The sequence below is a fragment of the Polistes fuscatus genome, unplaced genomic scaffold (assembly GCF_010416935.1).
Source record: "Polistes fuscatus isolate 324 unplaced genomic scaffold, CU_Pfus_HIC Scaffold17, whole genome shotgun sequence".
Lineage (NCBI taxonomy): Eukaryota > Metazoa > Arthropoda > Insecta > Hymenoptera > Vespidae > Polistes > Polistes fuscatus.
In genome coordinates this window covers 3341067-3361277 of record NW_025113075.1, presented here as the reverse complement: position 1 = coordinate 3361277, position 20211 = coordinate 3341067, and the positions used below count along the sequence as shown (strand labels likewise).

At 31.0% G+C, this 20211-nt stretch overlaps 1 protein-coding gene and 1 long non-coding RNA gene across 8 annotated transcripts in view; one reads left to right on the top strand and one right to left on the bottom strand.

The window, feature by feature from the left end:
* The window catches only part of LOC122515069 (fasciclin-1), a 763302-nt gene extending 755180 nt beyond the window's left edge, over positions 1 to 8122 (top strand). For 5 of the 7 annotated variants that reach the window (XM_043632243.1, XM_043632247.1, XM_043632245.1 and 2 more), the window contains 6 exons: positions 265 to 276; positions 1696 to 1910; positions 2456 to 2618; positions 2762 to 2906; positions 4251 to 4286; positions 7813 to 8122. In XM_043632243.1, coding sequence (XP_043488178.1) covers positions 265 to 276; positions 1696 to 1910; positions 2456 to 2618; positions 2762 to 2906; positions 4251 to 4286; positions 7813 to 8003 — 762 coding nt within the window. In that variant the 3' untranslated portion in view covers positions 8004 to 8122. The remainder of the gene's footprint in view (positions 1 to 264; positions 277 to 1695; positions 1911 to 2455; positions 2619 to 2761; positions 2907 to 4250; positions 4287 to 7812) is intronic. The other 2 variants (XM_043632246.1, XM_043632248.1) reach the window with 2 other exon arrangements.
* An 11108-nt stretch (positions 8123 to 19230) lies between these two features.
* On the bottom strand, positions 19231 to 19680 carry LOC122515161. Its single transcript, XR_006303222.1, has 2 exons — positions 19415 to 19680; positions 19231 to 19340 (listed from the first exon to the last, which is right to left on the bottom strand). It is a non-coding gene; the product is annotated as an uncharacterized LOC122515161 (long non-coding RNA).
* Between the last annotated feature and the right edge of the window lie 531 nt (positions 19681 to 20211).

Genomic DNA, 20211 nt, shown 5'->3' with positions numbered 1-20211 from the left:
ATTTGAAATCGCTTTGCCGCGCGTCGTAAATACCGACAAACTTCATGGTGTCGTTTTTCCAGACGCTCGGAAAAAAATCACTCCCCATTACATTTTCCCAAACGCGCCAAAAGAAGTATAACTTCAAAAAAAAATTATACAGATGGTAGTATCTATCCTCACCTCCGACAAGTACTCGTTTACTGACTTAATTTTGTTGTCTTATCTATCTTTTTTCTTTTTTCTTTGTCCTTTAATGTTCCAATACCATCATCGATGGGAAAGGCACACGCTGGGGTAATTACACGTTCATACAACTGTCAATGTTTCTATTAACGACGAGAATGATTTTCTTGCATTCCTTTATTATTATTAATCTTGTCTTGATATTTAGATAAGGATGACGTATGGACATTAACATTGCATTTCTTTCTTCTCCTTCTTTTCTTTTTTGTTTTTTTGTTTTTTTTTTTTCAATAATAATTCAACAAAACTTTTAAACGTGAATTATATTGACGTTGAAAAATAATTCATTTAATCGTTTGAGTGTTTACGAATCATTGCTAATATTCAATTGAAAAGAACGTGGTAATCTTTATCCGCACAACATTTTGTAGTTTCATTCGTTAGATAACACACCTTGACGTATTCTAATAGTTACAATTTCATGAAAATTCAAATATTTAACAAATTTCAAACACTTATTATTCAAGCTTTTCTCTATTATTGATTATAATAGAATCCGAGCGTTGTTGCACTATATCAATTGTATTTTGTATCTCGATACATACACACACACACACACAGTAGAGAACATTTTCAACGTAAAATATGATTAGCTTGATTGCGCTGCAGGAAAGCACTCAAACGATTAAAAGATAATCTGCATTTTATCGGTAGTTACTACTAACACGTACATTTTCATGGGACATTTTGCATGATATATCTTATTAAAATTGTTCTAACACCTATTAGCATGAACGTTGGAATGATATCGATATTTTTTTTTTATTGATTTTCTTCATTTCATGCAAAACCATAACAACGCGTCATCATTGTTCAACAAATCTTTAAATAATCAACGAAATACACATATTACTTGTTATATACGATTTATCCAAACGCTACTGCACGACATATTGAAATTCTATGAGCGAATACGATAACCTGATATATACGTTACATTTTAATTCATCATAAAATTCAATTTAATTGATGAATATTTTCAAATGATACGGTTTGTTATAAAATTTCAATCATTTTCGAATATATTTCTGTAAAAGGGTTTCCTAACGTGTTCGCATAATTGACAAAATTTGTACATTTAACAAAATATATAAAAAAAAAAAAGGTTGAAACGAAAAAGTTACGTGGTAATCGATATTTCTTAGAAAATAATCTCTTTTTCGTTATATCATATTCATACGCGTATGCCCTCAAAGAATTTCTCACGAATTTCTTATTTTCATTTTTATCTGCACGCGTTGAAAAATAATTTACAAAAAAGAATCGCACTTTTAATTACTTGTTTTTTTTTTCTTTCTACTAAAACTCTCGATTAATACTTTTTTTTTTCTTTGATAAATTTTTTCTACTGTGTTTTCATTGTCTTGAAAACTTATCTTGAAACGGGGGGGGGAAATCCTTTCGAGGTTTCTTCTTCGAGACAAAATAAAATCAAAAATTAGTATACATTGTTTCTTGATTTACTTTTAGATACCTACTGCTGCCGATAGGAAAAAGCTTTATTTCAACGTTGTACAAGGACCAGCCGGAAATCAGACCATTACCGTTGAAGGAGGTGGTGTTAATGCTACTGTCGTAACAGCAAATATCGCTGCGACCAATGGAATTATTCATATCATTGATAGGGTTCTCGGTGTACCGTATACAACTGTTTTAGAAAAACTACAAACGGATCCTATGTTGAAGTAAGATTATTAATTCGCGAATGAAATGTATCAAACGTTTCATTTATGATTTGTAATATTACATTTTGTACGTGTATTATTATATTTATAAATTATATAATTAGTGATTTTCATGAACCCTTTGAGTGCTACAACCGCATATATGCGTTTGATAAAAGTTCCAAACGTGGACTATTGACGTATTTACGCGTTTGTCAATATAAATACACACACGAATACTGTATAATATTGTTTGGTATATTAATTATTGTTTTGAATTTTGTCACATGAAAATAATGTGTACAAAATCAAAAATACATTAATTATTAAATATAATTTATTATTAGATATGGGTTAAAATGAAATCAATCAATGAAACAAATACATTACTAATAAAGTATTCAGTTCTTACTAAACACTTCAGTTAACAGTATTCAGCAATCAAAGGGTTAATAACACACGAACAAAAAATGTATCGAGCCTCGAAATAGAAATGATCAACAACAACAACAACAAAAATATCATTGATTGATTACTCGAATCGATAAACCTGTCATAATTTGCAGTTCCACTTATTTCCTCGGCCAACGACGTGGTTTTAACGATCAACTTAACGACACGACGAAACGTTTCACTTATTTCGCACCAAGAGATTATGCCTGGTCCGGTGCTAACATAAGCTATCCGTCTGCTATCAAAAAACTTTTTATGCCAGACTACAGTTATCACGTGAGTACATTTTAACCAAACGCAATAATAATAATAATAATAATTGTGTCACAATTTTCAAACTTACTTTTTTCTGTTTTTTTTTTTTTAACTTTGACGCGACATATATTCTTTAATTTATTGTTTATCGTTGTTAATTTCAGACCAAACAAATCTTGGAACGACATCTCGTTGTTGCCGATCAAGTATACACGATGGCTAAATTGAAGGAAATGAATTACAATGACACTATCACCCTAACTTCCGCGAGGGATACTTTGAAACTTCGCATTAAGGAATCCGGTGAAAGTAAGTAATATATTTTTAATACTTACTTTTAATAAGCTCCTCTTTTTTTCATTCTTTATTATTCCAATAATCCAATAATCGTATTCGACGTGTTTCGAGTGTATTCGACGTGTTTTGTGCATTATCCCTAAGAACAAATTCTTTATTCAACGCGAAACGAAGAAAGTTCGTTAATGTATGCAAAGCTACACACACACACACACTCCCCCTCACACACACACACACATATACATATACAAACACAAGCGCACACGCGTAAAAACACAAACATACATAAAAAAACTGGTGTGTGTACTTATGTACGCATGTAAGAAGTTATACTTCTTTGCCGTACCAAAACGAATATAACCTCAATAACCTCAAAAATAACTTCAAAAAAATAACTTCAAAAAAAGTAATTATTATTATATATAAGAAAGAATAAAAAAAGAAAATATCAAAATACAGTAAAACCTCTTTTTGTGCGGTGGATAGGGACCGCATAAAAGAAATCGTACAAAAAAATATTCGGTAATTTTATAAATACTTACATATTATAAACAACTTTGTACGATATACAGTAAAACCTCTTTTTGTGCGGTGGATAGAGACCGCATAAAAAAAGTCGCACTTAGAAAATACATCAATTATTTGCGAAATATAGATGTGAAAATGCTTTCAATCAAATTAAATAATTGTTAGGAGATTGTTTAAATCAGATGAACAGCGTCGCGAAGTCCGGATACATCGTCGTCAAGGAGACCATGTAATCAGTTCGTCCACACATGTATATGTACATTGAAAGAAAACATAAAACTGGTAGCAACGCTGCTGAGATTTAGATACCGCATAAAAATAAATCGCACAAAACAAATCGCACAAAAATAAAATCGCACAAAACAAATCGCACAAAAAATAAAATCGTATAAAAAAGGACCGCACAAAAAGAGGTCTTACTGTATAGATATCAGTCCACACTAAATATAAGAGAGATATATCGAATTACTTCACGCGTCAACAACCATGGCGCGGTTACAGCATTAGTTCTCGCTCGATCATTTAAGTAAAGCAGCGCTGAGTACGATTAGTATTTGGATGGGTGACCCGCTTGAGAAAAAAAAGAGGAAGAAGAAGAGAAGACAACTTCATGCCGTATACTTGAAATCGCTTTGCCGCGCGTCGTAAATACCGACAAACTTCATGGTGTCGTTTTTCCAGACGCTCGGAACAAAATCATTCCCCATTACATTTTCCCCAACGCGCCAAAAGAAGTATAACTTCAAATAACATACATACGTACAACACTGAGGAGGCACTCTTATGAATTTGTCAATTCTCAAATTGCTACTATTTCATTACGTTTAGATGATGACGAAAACGCTATCCGTCCAGTGACTTCCGGTGAGTCAGTTAAGTGTTTTGAGAAACGTCGCCGATGAGCGACGACACGTGCTTCTATTTCGTGCAACTTGCACCCGATATATATATATATTACATATAATTTAATACATATTATATATTGTAAATACATATTTATTTAATAAATTCATCTATGTGACAAAGCGATTTCTTCGTTTCTCGATCAAAATTTTTCACCGACTGTATGATACGAGACGAACATCAAAATTGCTTTTATTTGTCACGAAACAAACCAACAAATATATGAAACTTGATCAACGATATATATATATGTATTTAATTTATATATATTTAATTTAAATTTAAAATAAAATAATATATAATAAAAATTAATATAAATAATCTCAAAATTAATAATTTAATTAAATTTAATTTAAAATAATTTTTAATTTTAATATTTATTTGATTTTGAGTTTAAATTAAATATTGTGTAATTATTCAATTAAATTGAATTCAAAACAATTTTTAATTATTGTAATGAATTATTTTATTTTTTAATTTTTATTTTTTTATGATTAAAGTTAAATTTAAATTAATTTTGAAATAATTATTTAATTAATATATATATATGTATATTATATCTTCTCTTAAAACGAATTATTAATGATTATGCATGATTACAAATTTATAGAGAGAGACGAAGATATTCGAAGAGAATTGTGAAAAATCTTGCTTTTATATTTTTATCTTGTTTTTTTTTTGTTTCTTTCTTTTTTCTTTTTTTTTTATATTTCTAACAAGACTTCGGTAAAACATATCGTACTGGAAATCTTTCGCGCGTGAATAATCCTTATTCGTTTTACGATATTTAAAATGTACGAGCTATTGTTATCTTTTTTTTTCGTTTTTTTTATGTATTTTCCTTTTGTAAAAATAACTGTCGTGTTATCAAGGAAGATTGGAGCCGCGAAAAAGCAATTTTGACGCAATCTCACCACGTGTCCTCGTTCGCATATTGACATTTTATATGTGTAAAAACTATTATTATTATTATTATATATACATAATATATTTATATATAAAATTACTTCGAAATCGTAGCTAATGAAGTACTTACACATGTGTGTTACGTGCGAGTATAAACTCTCGCATATATATTTATATATATATATATATATATACTCTCGCAAATTGCAGAATATAAATCGGTGCTTTTACTCGAAACGCTTTGTATACATAATTTATCAGTGGCCCGTGCTTTTTTGCTTAAAGTATATTTAATTACTTATTTCTTTCTTGCTTATTTGAACGTAAACGTTGCACGATTTATAGGTATACCTTTCTTTCTCTCTCTCTCTCTCTCTCTTTCTTTCTCTCTCTCTCTTTCTCTCTTTCTCTTTACCTATAACGAACGATAATTATGTCTGTCAAACTTTTCTACAGCCAACAACAGCTGCAGTAACCGAGAAGAGAAACCACAGATTCTTGTTTTCTTTTCTTTTTACCTTTTTATCTTTTAATCGTTATTTACACATTCGTGTATGCCTTAGTATCGTTTTAATACTCTTTATTATTAAGCAAAGCTATTAATTAGATCTTGATCCTTAGCAATTACATTTTTTCTTTTTCTCGTTATGTTTCTTTTTTTTTTTAACTTTTTTCTTTTCTTCGCACAGTCGCACAATCTCAATTCTATCATCGGTCACTCGAGAAAATGAAACGAAAAAGAGGAAGAGACAAGAAAAAATTAAATATTTTCTTTGAAATATAAATATGTCGATCTTTGCAAAACATTTCGGATAGTTGTAATCTTTGTTATGTTGTATTTCAAAGATAAATTAACCCTTTGCACTCGAGCAGCGGCCGATTTAGAGTGTCAACTCGAGCGGCGCCGATACGGCGCCCGGCTGATTTCAAGTTTCATTAAATATCACAACAAAACTAATTACAGAGTGTAGTATTTATCAATGTTTGTTTTTTATCGACATATAAATGAATAAACTGATGATATTTTATTATTTCTATACGCTTGTTTGTTTATAAATGTTTTTAAAGTACCTGTAAAATGTTTACTTAATTTGGCCGAAATCGTCTCGAAAAAGGCCTCGAGTGCAAAGGGTTAACACCACCACCACCGACAAGTGTATAAATCGTAGAGTCAAGCGTTTTAAAGTGAATTTTCATGTTACATCAAATTTCGTTAAATTATTACAATATTTTTGTCCGTTCCTCTTTTCTTCATTTACTATCCCCCTTTTACTCGTACGCACTGCAAGTGATCATCCCGGGAGGGAGGGAGGGGGGAGGGGGAAAGCAAAAAAAAAAGAAACCCCAAACACTTGCATTTGAATGAAAAACAACAATCACGTTGGTTAAAAGTAATCCACCCCCTAGGAGAGTTGAAACAATTGGAAAGATGTGTTAGACAATCGTAGACGGTAGGATAGGTTTATCAAAAATAATTATGTCAAATTAATATAATATTTATCTCTTATATGTGTTTCGTTCCTTTCACACCTAATGCATCCAAAGTAGGCCGCTAAACGAACCCCCTCGAATCAATGATGGCGAACCACTTTTGCCTGACGAGTTAAAAATTTCATAAAGTATAAAAAATAAAAAATAAAGAAAATAATTTGTTTACAAGTTGCCTATAATCATTTAGTGATCTATCCACAGAGAAATCACAGGTTCGCCATCAATGACCAATACCAATTATCGAGTGCTTTGAATATACACGCATATATATATATATAATAACACAGCAATATTGTCTTATATTAAAGTTTTAACGCTCGAAATAGGACCGAAAAATAAATAAAAAAGTTTCTTTAGCTCATTCCTCGATAAATAAAAAAACGAGTGTGTGTACTTATGTACGCACGTAAGAAGTTATACTTCTTTGCCGTACCAAAACGAATATAACCTCAATAACCTCAAAAATAACTTCAAAAAAATAACTTAAAAAAAAATAATAATAATATTATATTATATATATAATAAAGAATAAAAAAATAACAAAATATAGATATCAGTCCACACTAAATATAAAAGAGATATATCGAATTACTTCTCGCGTCAACAGCCATGGCGCAGTGGTAGCATTAGTTCCCGCTTAATTATTTAAGTCAAGCAGCGCTGAGTACGATTAGTACTTGGATGGGTGACCCGCTTGAGAAAAAAGGGGGAAGAAGAAAAGAAGACAACTTCATGCCGTAAATTTGAAATCGCTTTGCCGCGCATCGTAAATACCGACAAACTTCGTGGTGTCGTTTTTAACTGACGCTCGGAAAAAAAATCCCACACTCCCATAACATTTTCCCAAACGCGCCAAAAGAAGTATAACTTCAAAAAGAAAAAAAAAGAAAAGAAAAAAAGACCATAACTGAGAACGCTAAAAAACGGTCAGCAGCGCTTGAGATTATCTTCCATTTTTTCTTTACATAATTTACTAATAAACAAAATTTATCATCTTAGAAAAAGAAAAGAAAAAAGAAATTAAATCGCAAAAATAAATAATTAGATTATAATCTCAATATATACTTAACCATTGGACTTTATCTTGCAGGTTACCAAATCGAATGGGACGGCAAATGGATACGAGTATTCCGTCACGATGTTGAGTGCACCAATGGCATAATTCACGTGATCGATGGTGTCTTTCTAAAGGATAGCGACGTTAGAGTGACCGGTGGTGCATCCTTGGCAAGCATCGCGCCTCATCTTATTATCTTCTTGATAGCCAAATGGCTTTTGTAAACATTGGAGGAATCACAATGGGGAATTCGTCGATGAAGATTTAAAACGATAACAACAAAAATTAAAAAAAAAAAAAGGAGAAAAAGAGAAAAAGAAAAAACGGGAAAATAAGACAAAAAAAAAAAGAAAACAAAAAAAAGGCAAGGAAAAAGAGATGATACATAAAAAAAATCTCTCTCTTTCTCTATTTAGAAATTACGTTTTTGGACCGTCTCTCCGATCGTCGTCTTCGAGAGCCAAGAAGAAAACAGCGGACTCCTCGTCGTCGTTAAGGAATTGAAAAATAGCACCTTGTGTGTGCTATTTGGATCGATTCTCAACGCTGGAAGACGGAACCCACAGCAAGAAGGATCTCATCGTCGATTTTTCTTGGCTCCTATCTTCAACGAAAGATTATTCTTTCTCGTCGTCCTGTTTATCTGATAATTATTATTAACGAAGTTATATCTTCGCGTTCGGCATCGCGCTATAGTCACATCGTCATCATCGTCATCATCGTCATCGTCAACGTCATACGTCATCGTCATATTCATTACAATTATCATTATCGTCATCATTATCATCATCATCATCATCATAATAATCGTCGTTGTCGTTGTCGTTGTCGTCGTCGTCATTATTACAATTATTATTATTATTATTATTTTTATTATTATTTACCTTGATATTATTATTCCTAATCTTTCAAAAGACTCGACGACGAGAAAGATCGGCAAAGAAACCCCCGACGCGATTCACACACCCCATCACTTAATAATAATAATAATAATAATAATAATAATAATAATAATAAATAATTCTTTCGAGAAAATCACGCTAAAGAATGATACTAAATTTAACTTTAGGTTTTTAAATGACGATGAAGGACGATGCAGTTCCAAATATAGATATTATATATCGGCAGTATCGTTTAAAATATATGACTTATACAACACACACACATACACACACACACACTAACACACAAGCGTAGCTGAAATAAATGAATTATAACAGAATTTAATTTACGGATATGGATCAAAAACGGTCTGTTCTTTCTCTCTCTATCTCTCTTTCTATCTTTTTATTTTTGTTTTTCTTTCTTTCTTTCTTCGTTAACTGTAAATTTTGACTATTAATCCAATTATAATATTATTATGACTTAAAGAGAGATGGACAAGTGTGAAAAGTACAGCTACGTAATTAAAAAGGAGACCCCTTTTAACGACATCAAATTAACGATATATCGAAATATTTGGTATTTAATATATAGAAGGAGAATATAACGGAGAGAAAAGAACAAAATGTTGGAGGCCATTAATATAATAAAACTGAGAGAACCGAGAGATATTAGTATACTCACGATATAAGCACGGCCTCAAAAGCCAGAGTAGCCTATTATTTATTGAGTAAAATCGTCCGCGAATATAAGAGTTGGGCAAGTTTTACGGGTTATCTTATTATCTATCACACCCTTAAGCGTACCAAATAAACGATTAATCGTGTACCAAGTAATCTAAATAAATTTATTAATGAGTAATTATATAAATACGGAGACAGAGAGATAGAGAATTTGGAGGAAGGGGGGCGGGGACCTTCTTGGAGTTACACAAGTTAAAGATTTTTCAATATTGAAAAATCTAACACCGATACAAACGTTCGTTCTTTGAGATTTCCTCTCTTAAAACGACGAATATATTTATTATTGTATTATCACACGCCATCGCGAGTCTTTCTTTTGATTTGAAATACAACTTTGAAATATCAGCTTCTTAGATTTGAAATGTTACACCATCTACCATGATGCTATTCGCGCTATTCGTGGACTTTCGCGATGATTCGTAAAATTCTAAAAATGCTTTTTCTAGATCGCAGGGGTTCGCATTTATTACTCGTGGAAATTTTTAAGTCCCAACGTGTCGTCATGAAATTTTAATAAACACTCGTTGTGATTCGTCGATAGTCCATTATTGGTCGCACATTTTCTAATGAATATATTTAATAGTAGAGATTCCTTTTGCTTTCTTTATTGAGAAAAGAATATAATCGTTTGAAAAGATTTGATCTCATTGGTAATCTACTCTTTTATAAGATTACGAACGAAATATAAAACTTTTGATAAACAATCGACAGTAGTGTTCTTAAACTTTTGCTTATTACGTATTCATTTTTAAAGTGACATTAATTAACTTTTTGATCATCTACTACTCTCTTCCTTGACCGGTGCCGAAATTTTTTGGTTGCAAAAGAAAAATATTACCTGCAAACTAACGTAAGAGAATAAAGTCAAAAATTACATCGTAAAATTTGAGAAATGCGACGACCCAATATAAAGTGAGGCCTAAATGCATCATCTTATGATAAATGCGATCCTGACCGAAATTTCAATGATACCGATTGTAAAATATTAATTATCTAACGTTAGAGAGATGAAAAAAAAAGAAAAGATATTATTTGTTTTGGTTGTTTTCAAGATGTTCTTTCTTCGTAAAAGGCAAGATCAAATAAGGAATTGCGATGGCTAAAGAATTAATAAAAATATATGCGAGAAAATACGAGGCAACAGTTTATAATATTCGCGCTTCGGTTATATTCGGGTTCTTCTAAAGATCCGCAAAACCGAAATTGCGTTAATCGTTGGCTAAAATAAAATTTATTACTAGACGTTGAAAAAAAAAAATATAAATAATATTTCAGAGAAATGTGTTCGCGTCGAGTAACAAGAAAAAGAAAAAGAAAAAAAAAAGAAAAAGGAAAGAGAAAAAGAATTCGCGACGTTATTAAAAAGTCTTGTCTCTCATAAAGTATTAAAATAAATTAAAATAAATTATTTTTGTTTTCTTTTTTTTTTGTATTTCAAATCAACTTTTTGAATGGCCCAGTAGCAATCGCTATAATCAAATGAATTATTAATGAAGTTTCATCATTTTAATAAAGCACGAAATCGCTAATACCATTTAGGAAATTATAATCAGTACGCATTGCGGATCGTTAAACTCGTCCCAAATTGTTCAACGATCACGAAAAATATTATTTCAATTTAAACTAATCCTAATTAAGCCGAGATAATTACAGCGAATAAAAAATATACAGTAAGAAGAAAAATATGTTTATAAAATAATCATATCAAAAAACCGAGTTATCGTTCTTATGTTGTCCGTTGTTTGAAGAAAAAAAAAACAACAATCTTTTTTGACACGATATAATATAATATCCTACGTTTAAAAACAAAAAAAAAGAGAAAAAAACAAACATACAAATTAAGATCATATCACACGTGTGTACACCGATTACATATTATACATAAAATACTGCCATGTGGTCTGTGTCTCATAGATGAAAGAGAACAAACAACAAGTTTTTCTACGTTTACTTAAAACAAATCAATAGAACAAGAAACGTTTTGTATTTTTAATGCGAGTCTCTCAACGGAAGTTGTTCTTGTTGTTTGTTGTTGTTCTTTTTCGGCTTTTAAATCTTTTTCTTCTTCTTCTCTTTTTGTTCCCATTCGTAAATTTGATGTAGATTCCATCTTAAATGTAAATTTTCTTTTTTTTTCTTTAAATAACGTGATGTAATGCGTAATAACAAAAATTATAGTAATAATATTATACAATCCGATAAATTTTGTCCAATAATAATACACGTCGTTAAATCAGATAACTTATATTCGACAATCTATTTGAAAAATAGTCGCAATATCATTTTATCGATGAAATTCGAGTAAAATATAAAAGACACATATTCTTCATCCGTAACGTAAGAGAAATGTGCAAAGTGTAATAAACTTTGTTCGATTAGCCCTCTAATAAATATAAAAAAGACTTCTGCTTAACTAATAATTAAAATAATATCAAGGCAATATATTATTAGAATAAAATATATAAAAAATCTATTTCCTCAGCGTACATCCCAAAACAAAAAACAAACAAGAAAAATACAATATCAACGCGACGGATCCGCAAAGTCCACTCTAGCAATGGCAAACACACATTTTTGTATAGTATAGTAATACTTAAACTATCCTAATTCACATTTTGTACATTTGTAATCCGAATGTTTAATGCATGTGGGATTTGGATATACATACATAGATAAATACATGTCGTGTAAGAATTAGACAACTTCTCAGAGAGGGAAACAAACAAGACAGACAATTAGACAACGCGTTATGCTTGCATCATTGATTATAATTAAAGAAAAAAAAAAAAAAGAAAAAAAAAAAAAAAAAAAGAAAAAAATAATGCAAGAGAGGTGGGAGGGGGAGGAGGAGTATGTGGTGCGTGCGAGTGTCCGATATGAGTGCGAATGCGTGTCTGCTGCTGCGTGTTACGAACTGTTTAACTGTTTACAGAGAAAAAACAGATTACTTTTGACTGTTCTCGCGAAATTACATATAAATTTATTATTATATCGGCTTTTGTGCTTCGATCGATCGTAAATCAAAAATCCAAAAGGATACCTAATAAATGTATAGAATTGTGTAACGAAAGTGAAGAAATAATAAAACCCTCGAAGAAATGTTACCAAAAGAAAGAGAGGCAGGCATCCTTGAAAAAAAAAAAAAAAAAAAAAAAAAACGCCGAAACTAAGAGGAAAAAGAAAAAGAGAAAAAAAGAAAGAAAAAAAGAAAATAAAAGAAAAGAAAATAATTAAGAATAAAAGTCTACGAAAGAGAAATTTTTGTCAACGTTGATCTTCTAAAGAGAAACGTTATATTAGCGATCCGTTAAACTTTACAATACGATTTTCTTCGGGAAAATTAATTAAAAAAAAAAAATAAAAAAAAGATCGATGTTATACGTGTTGATATCAGTATATATACACACACACATAAGAAAAAAATAGATAAATAAAAACAAAATATATATATAAATATAACAGAGTTATATATAAATTGAGAAAGAAAGTACAGTTGTAAAAGGAGTGGACGAAACTCTCGATAAACAGATAACTATCAAATAATGAAAACTTGTTGTTGGGATGAGATATAATTGATATTATGATGAATTATAATTATTATAACGATTACATACATAAATATACATAAACTATAAATAACACTGTTTGTTCATTAGATGAAACAAAATAATAAAGCTCTATCTCTCCGTGTAAACGTGTTTTAATGTTCAGCTTGTTCAGCAAATTATATACCAAAAAAAAAAAAAACTCGTGTTCAAAGCTAAAAATCGGATAATAAAATCCGTGCTTCCACAAGGCACATCTCTACATATGCTACGGGAAACCGAAGGGAAAAAAATAATTAACACGTGAAACGATCTGCCGAATTTTCGTGTTCGTGAATAAAAAAAAGTTATTAATCATATCGGAAGTTATTCTTCGATTCGTTGAAACAAATTAAAAACATACAATTCAAAAGTTACATTCATCAACTCTTTCTATACGAGAGTCAACAAAACAATCAAACAATAGTTATCTGCGTGCAAGCAAGAACAATCTGATAATGTGAAAAAAAGAAATATTTTTTGAGACCTTAACGAATTGTATTCAACCATGTGTAACTTACACTTTGTTCTTTGACGAAAATTCAATTACACGAACGTGCTAGAAAAAACCTTATAGAAATACATATATTCTAAAATGATTCTAATTCCATATAACAACTGATATAATATAAATATTTATATATTCATTTAAATGTATATATATAACATATACACTTTGTTCTTGCATGCATTCGGAAAATTAAAGGCTCCCGTGATGCGATGGATAACGATTAAAAAAAAAAAAGAAAAAGAAAGAAAAAATGAATGAACTAACATGAGCAAATGAACAAACAAACAAACAAACAAACAAATAAATAAATAAATAAATAAATAAATAAATAAATGAACGAACGAAGGCACCCCGAAATGATGAACAATTTTTAGTCGCAAGTGGTCGCGCGAAATAAATGATCTTTTCGTATGAACGAATTAAAAATATCAAACATTAGCCGATCGCGAACCGACATTGATATTCGTGTTCATATAATATTTATTTTCACAAACAATTTTTAAGAGATTCGTAACGTTATTTCCTAAGCTTATTCACGCGAAAGCCATCACGCTTTGTATGTTGGCGATATTAGTAGTATATCAAATTGTTCAGTTTTATGAAACTAACGGACAAAAGATATATGCTTTTTCATAAACATTTTGCAAGTGAAAAAAAGTTTATTCTTCAACTGCGCTTGCTAATGTTCCCTAAAAGCTTTTCTAGATTTTTCCACGCGTCATTATCATTTCAATTATTTACGATTGAATATTTCTTTATATAAATGTTATTTTAACGCGACCGCATTAATATTATCACATTAAATACAAATTTATATAGATTTTATTTGAACTAAATTATATAACGAATATACGTTTTTAATAAGTTTGAAAATATATATCTGGACGTAAAACGGAACGATGGAATCTCTCTCCATCGTATTGAGATTAGAAAAACTAAATAGAAAAGAAATTGTCAAAGAGCGAAGCGTGATTGAGATTATATTGGAAATTGATCATTGATTTATATTTATGTAATAATCCAATAAATATTTCTCAACGGATTTTTTATACTGTAATTTAATCATAATACGCCTTTAAAACGCCAATTATTGTCAGTCAACACGAATAAAATGAATTTTATCATACGCTTCATTATATTCCTGATATACGATCAATTTTAAGTTTTCATTAATCTTTACTGATGCAATTTATTATAACACGCGAACAGTCTGTGTGATTGTTTTAAAATAAAAATGCAACTTTGATCGAAATAATTCATATTTTTGCTTTGCTCTCGCAGTCGATTTTAATATACACATTTTTGAAATAAATCGCGAAATACGGATAAATTGTAATTAACTTCTAATATTTTTATGTGATTTTTATTTTATTTTAACGACAAAATAGAAATTTCTTATCGTGACAATGTAATTAATATTATTCCGTGAATTAGTTTTTTTACTGACTCTATAACTGATTCTACAATTGTTTTTCTTTCAGTCAATTTAAATTGATAAATTCTTCAAATAGATACCGCGAATTTTTCATTGAAGAAGATCCACCGAAATGTTAGTTCCACTTCTTTGAAAAGAAAACAAAAAATTCATCGTCACAACTGTAACAAAAAATAAAATATAACGATGAAATTAGCTGCAATAATGATCCAAAATCAAATGGAATAAAAAAAGAAGAAACTATAGATGAGTTTCTTATCGCGAAACTGAAATTTAATTATACGGCGAACAACACTGACTCTACGTACGCGTGTGATTTGAATTTATTTGACGCCAGGTCACTGATTCTACTTCGCGATTAAAATGTTACTTTAATTATTCGTACAAACACTGACTCTACAGCCTACTTCACTGATGCACTTCACTGATGCACTTCACTGACTCTACTTCGCGAACAGTCTGTACGACTGTTTTCAAATAAAAATATCTTTATACGAACAAACTCTAATACAATTAACTGCATTGCGCGCAGTTAAAATATGAAACACTGTAACACTGCTTACCTTCCTAAAACGAGAGAAAAGATCAAAACGATTAGAATCATTGTTATAGTTTCAAAATTATAAGTAATTTTTAAAGAAATGTGTTTAATAGAAAAATTAATTTACCTTTTATCTTCAGTGATGAAGGCCTGATGGGTCTCCTACCCTTAGGATGACGATGGCACACGTATAAACCGAATAAAAGAAACTTTCGGAGTTTCTTTACCCGGAAAAACGAAACTTTTCCATACGGCGAGCAACACTGACTCTAATTTCCGATTTTTCTTTAACGATGCAAACACCCGAGTACCTCATTGCCTACGTGCTCGATTGCAATGATGTTCTGAAACAGAAAATGAAAAAGAATGATTAATATCGTCGTCGTAATCAAAAATTATTCAAATTTATCATAGAAAATGTTTCATAGAAAAATTATACATACTTTTAATCTTCAGTGATGAATGCCCGATGGGTCTCCTACCCTTAGAATGACGATGGGTAGACGGTAACGAAAATAAAAAATTATGAAGAAGTTTTTTATCGCGAACGCGACCGAGACGTGCTTTACCGACCGCACTGCACGTCAAAAACGACTGAAGGAATGCATAAGATTAGTATTCCTAGAAAATAAATCGAGTATTTTAATGTGGGGTATAATATGAAGGTAGTATTAAAGGGAAAACAATGAAATGAATTGTAATATGATATTAATTAGGAAAATGAAAGAAACTAATTATCATTACAATGTTTATGGTAAGCGGTCTTTAGCTGGATTTTACTTGCAATGGAATGTAAAACATATAAAATATGTTAAACATTATACTGAAAGTAAAATACCATTGCCCAGGTCTAACCACGAGGAGGTAACCGCTTCCGAAGACCCGGGATGTGCATCCTGAAGATGTCCCCATCCGAATTAAGTTGAAACCAAAGAAAATGATCACCCCGAAAACGTTTTTTAATGAGCCCCACTCTTAGGCCCCACCCTAAGAGTTTAATTTAAAAAATCCTTACAATTACTATCGAGAATGAAGCTGAAACTAAATAACTATAAAACTAAAAAGAAAACTAAATAAAAAAATAAAAACGAGGAGTGCATCTGAATAAAATTCAAGTAACATCGATGATTTTATTGAAAACTAACACACTTTAGTATAATTTTAATATATGCACATACAGAAATTACAAGTTACGAATATTTTACATTTAATAATTTTCATTCTACCTAAAATATAGTATAATAAAAATAAATGTATATAATTTATGGTGCATATCTATAAAAAAAAGCAAAGAAAGTGCATTAAAAATAACTATCATATATATATGATGCTACCTGAAAAACAATAAATAGATTAAAATACTTCATTTTTATTGAGAAATAATTATTTTCTACTACCGTCTACCATAACTCTGTCCTCTTCTGGTCATCTTCTAATCCACTTCCCCTTCCTCTTGGACGGGATGGTTGTATGAAACAATAAACTGATTAAAAACATTCATTTACTTATAGAAATAATTATTTTCTACTACCATTTACCATAACTCAGTCCTCCTACGGTTCGTTTCCTCTTCTCTTGGACGGAATGGTTATCTGAAACAATAAACGAATTAAAAAAGTTCATTTACTTATAAAAATAATTATATTTTACTACCATTTACCATAACTCTGTCCACTTCTGGTCCATTTTCCTCTCCTCTTGGACAGAATTTTGCATCATCGGTCATCCTGCCAAGAAAATATTAAAAGGAATAGGAAAGAGGGGAAAAGTAGAATTTTTAAGGTGGAACTTTTCACGATTTTTGTTTTAAGTGGTTTCCCCCCGATCGGACTAATCCACTGACTCTAATTTTTTTTACGAGAAACCTAGGCTCACGCAACGATCGACCATTACTTTAACAGCAGACGGTTGAGGCCTGTCTAACGGATAGTGATCGAATCGCCAACGCGTGTCGCTTCGGTCCCTATGCTAAATGCATATTTTATGCATATCAAATCGCGAATAAATAAAAAATCTAAAAGTTGTTCCTCCTCAAAAGTTAAGTAAACTCACTTGAATGCATGCTAATTCATATGAGCATACTTAATATAAACGAAAAGAAAGAAAGTAGGGAACGTTTGATGGTTGATGAGGATAATTATAGGTAAGGACTACCTGTAAATGTATAGAAGTTATTAAGAAACATTATAAAGTAATTAGTTTCTGTAGATTAAATGGATAAAAGGTATAAAGGAAACGAATAAAGGAATATGGTATTAATTTGGATGTTAAAAGAAACTAATTACAATTATAATGTTTATGGTAAGCGGTCTTTGGCTAGATTTTACTTGCAATGGAATGTATAACATATAAAATATGTTAAACATTATACTGAAAGTAAAATACCATTGCCCAGGTCTAACCACGAGGAGGTAACCGCTTCTGAAGACCCGGGATGTGCATCCTGAAGATGTCCCCCCCATCCGAATTGAATCGAAACCATAGAAAATGAAAGTCCCGAGAAAAAAAATCCTTGAAATTATTAACGAGAATGAAGAGAAAAGTGGAATACCAAATAACAAAATGATAAAAGAGGAGTGAAACATGAATAGAATCGAAATAATATGGAACCTGTGAACAAATGAAACACATTTCAAATAAATATCACACGCGTGCGATGCTAAAACGAGAAGAATAAATAGATAAAAATTATACATTTAATTATACATTTAATTATACAATTAATTTTACAAATAATTATCTTACACTATACTTTATTATAACTAATTCCTCTTCTGGTCCTCGGCTGGTCCTCGTGCTGGTCCTCGTGCTGTCCTGATGTGGTCCTCCTCCTGTTTAACCTGAAACAAAAAAAGAGGTGGTAGGGAAGAAGTGGAAAAGTAGGCTTTTTAAAGTGAAACTTTACTTTTTTTTAAGTGGTTTCCCACCGGTTGGACTAATCCACTGACTCTAATCTTCATTACGAGGAACTTACGCTGCACGTACAGTTTGCCGACCGGTACTATATTTACTGCAGGCTTGAGGAACCTAATCCCTACACCCGGCTTACTAATAGCGGTGGTAGACATCCCTTCTAATGCAGTTTCAGTTCCTATGCTACGTGCATATCTATGCATATCAAAACGCGAATTAAAACGCGATAAAAAGTAATATATACGACGAGGAACTTACACTTCACGCAACTAGTCGGGTACCACGACCAGTTGAGTGTCGCTTCGGTCCCTATGCTTAATGCATCGATGCATACCAAATCGCGAAGTTAAAAAAAAATATCGGTAATAATAATATATATTACGAGGAACTTACACTTCACGTAACCAATTGGGTACGTGTAGCTTCGGTTCCTATGCTAAATGCATCGATGCATACCAAAACGCGAATTAAAACCCGATAAAAGTAATATACACGACGAGGAACTTACACTTCACGCAACCAATTGGGTACGTGAAGCTTCGGTTCCTATGCTAAATGCATATCTATGCTTGCAAAGTCGCGAGTTAAAAAGAGCAAAGTAAAAAAAAAAATAAAAAAAATATAGGGCGTTTCACTTTAAAAAGCTAAGGGTAGGACATGATTCTATCCTTGGGAGAAATATAGAATCAAGGCTCGCGTGGACAGGGTCGCATCCCTGAAGTAGATTCTTTCTTAGCAAATGGCGCCCTTTGCGAAGAAAAAATCCACCCGCTACCCATTCAAGCGTTGACTTAAAAGAAACTGAAGGCGAACCTAAAAAATAAACGATTATACGGAAGTAATTAAAATTTCAAAGTACATCATTTATTTGTAGACATAATTATTTCATACAAGCGTTTACATTTACTCGGGCCTCTTTCGGTCAGTTTCCTCCCCACTCTTAGGCGGAATCCTAAAATAAAACAAAAAGCAACGGATTAAACTATGATACTTCATTTACATTGAGAAATAATTATTTTCTATTACCATTTACCATAACTCTGTCCTTTTCCAAATCTTCTGTTAGACTGATACATTGTCACATAAAAAATTTATTTTATTGAATGTTGTATACATGGCTTTCCAAAAGTTTCTTATGTATGTAACGAGAAAATTAATTGTAATAAATAGAAATTAAAATTATATAAAGTTCTGATTTTAACATTATTTCAATTTTTATGTAATTGCTGCAACAAAAATAAATCTGTTTAAACGTTTCTGCATATTAATGACTTTAGAGGGAGAAATTTCAATCGAAAAAAATATTAAATTAAAATTGTTTAATATTCAAAAATATGTTAATATGTATATAATGCTTATACCAGTACATATATGTATCTAAATAGTCTGAAATATAAAGACAGTGTATTAAAATATTAAAATAATTGTTAATTAATCGATGCAAGCGTCTATTGTTTTTTAAAAGATCGGAGTACATATATGTTCTGTGATCCCTCCTCCACGAAATCCACCGTTGATCTGAGTCATTATCCTCTGTTAAACTTCTTTTGGTGAAAGTTGTTTACAGGACCTTCCGAGCGTTAAGCACGTGTATAAAAAGAATAATAAACCTATTTACAGTTTTTCAACTGTTGAGGTTCTATGTCAACTTTTTAATACTGCAAAAACCACTCTAGTGACAAGCTGGCTAAGCACCATATCGGTAATAGTAGTACTCTGCCTTTATCTTATCTGCCGTCGGTAACGGTAGCTTTCTACTTTGAAAATATTAACCGTCTGTAATTGCAGTTTTCTGCTTTTACAACACTTACCGTCGGTAGTAG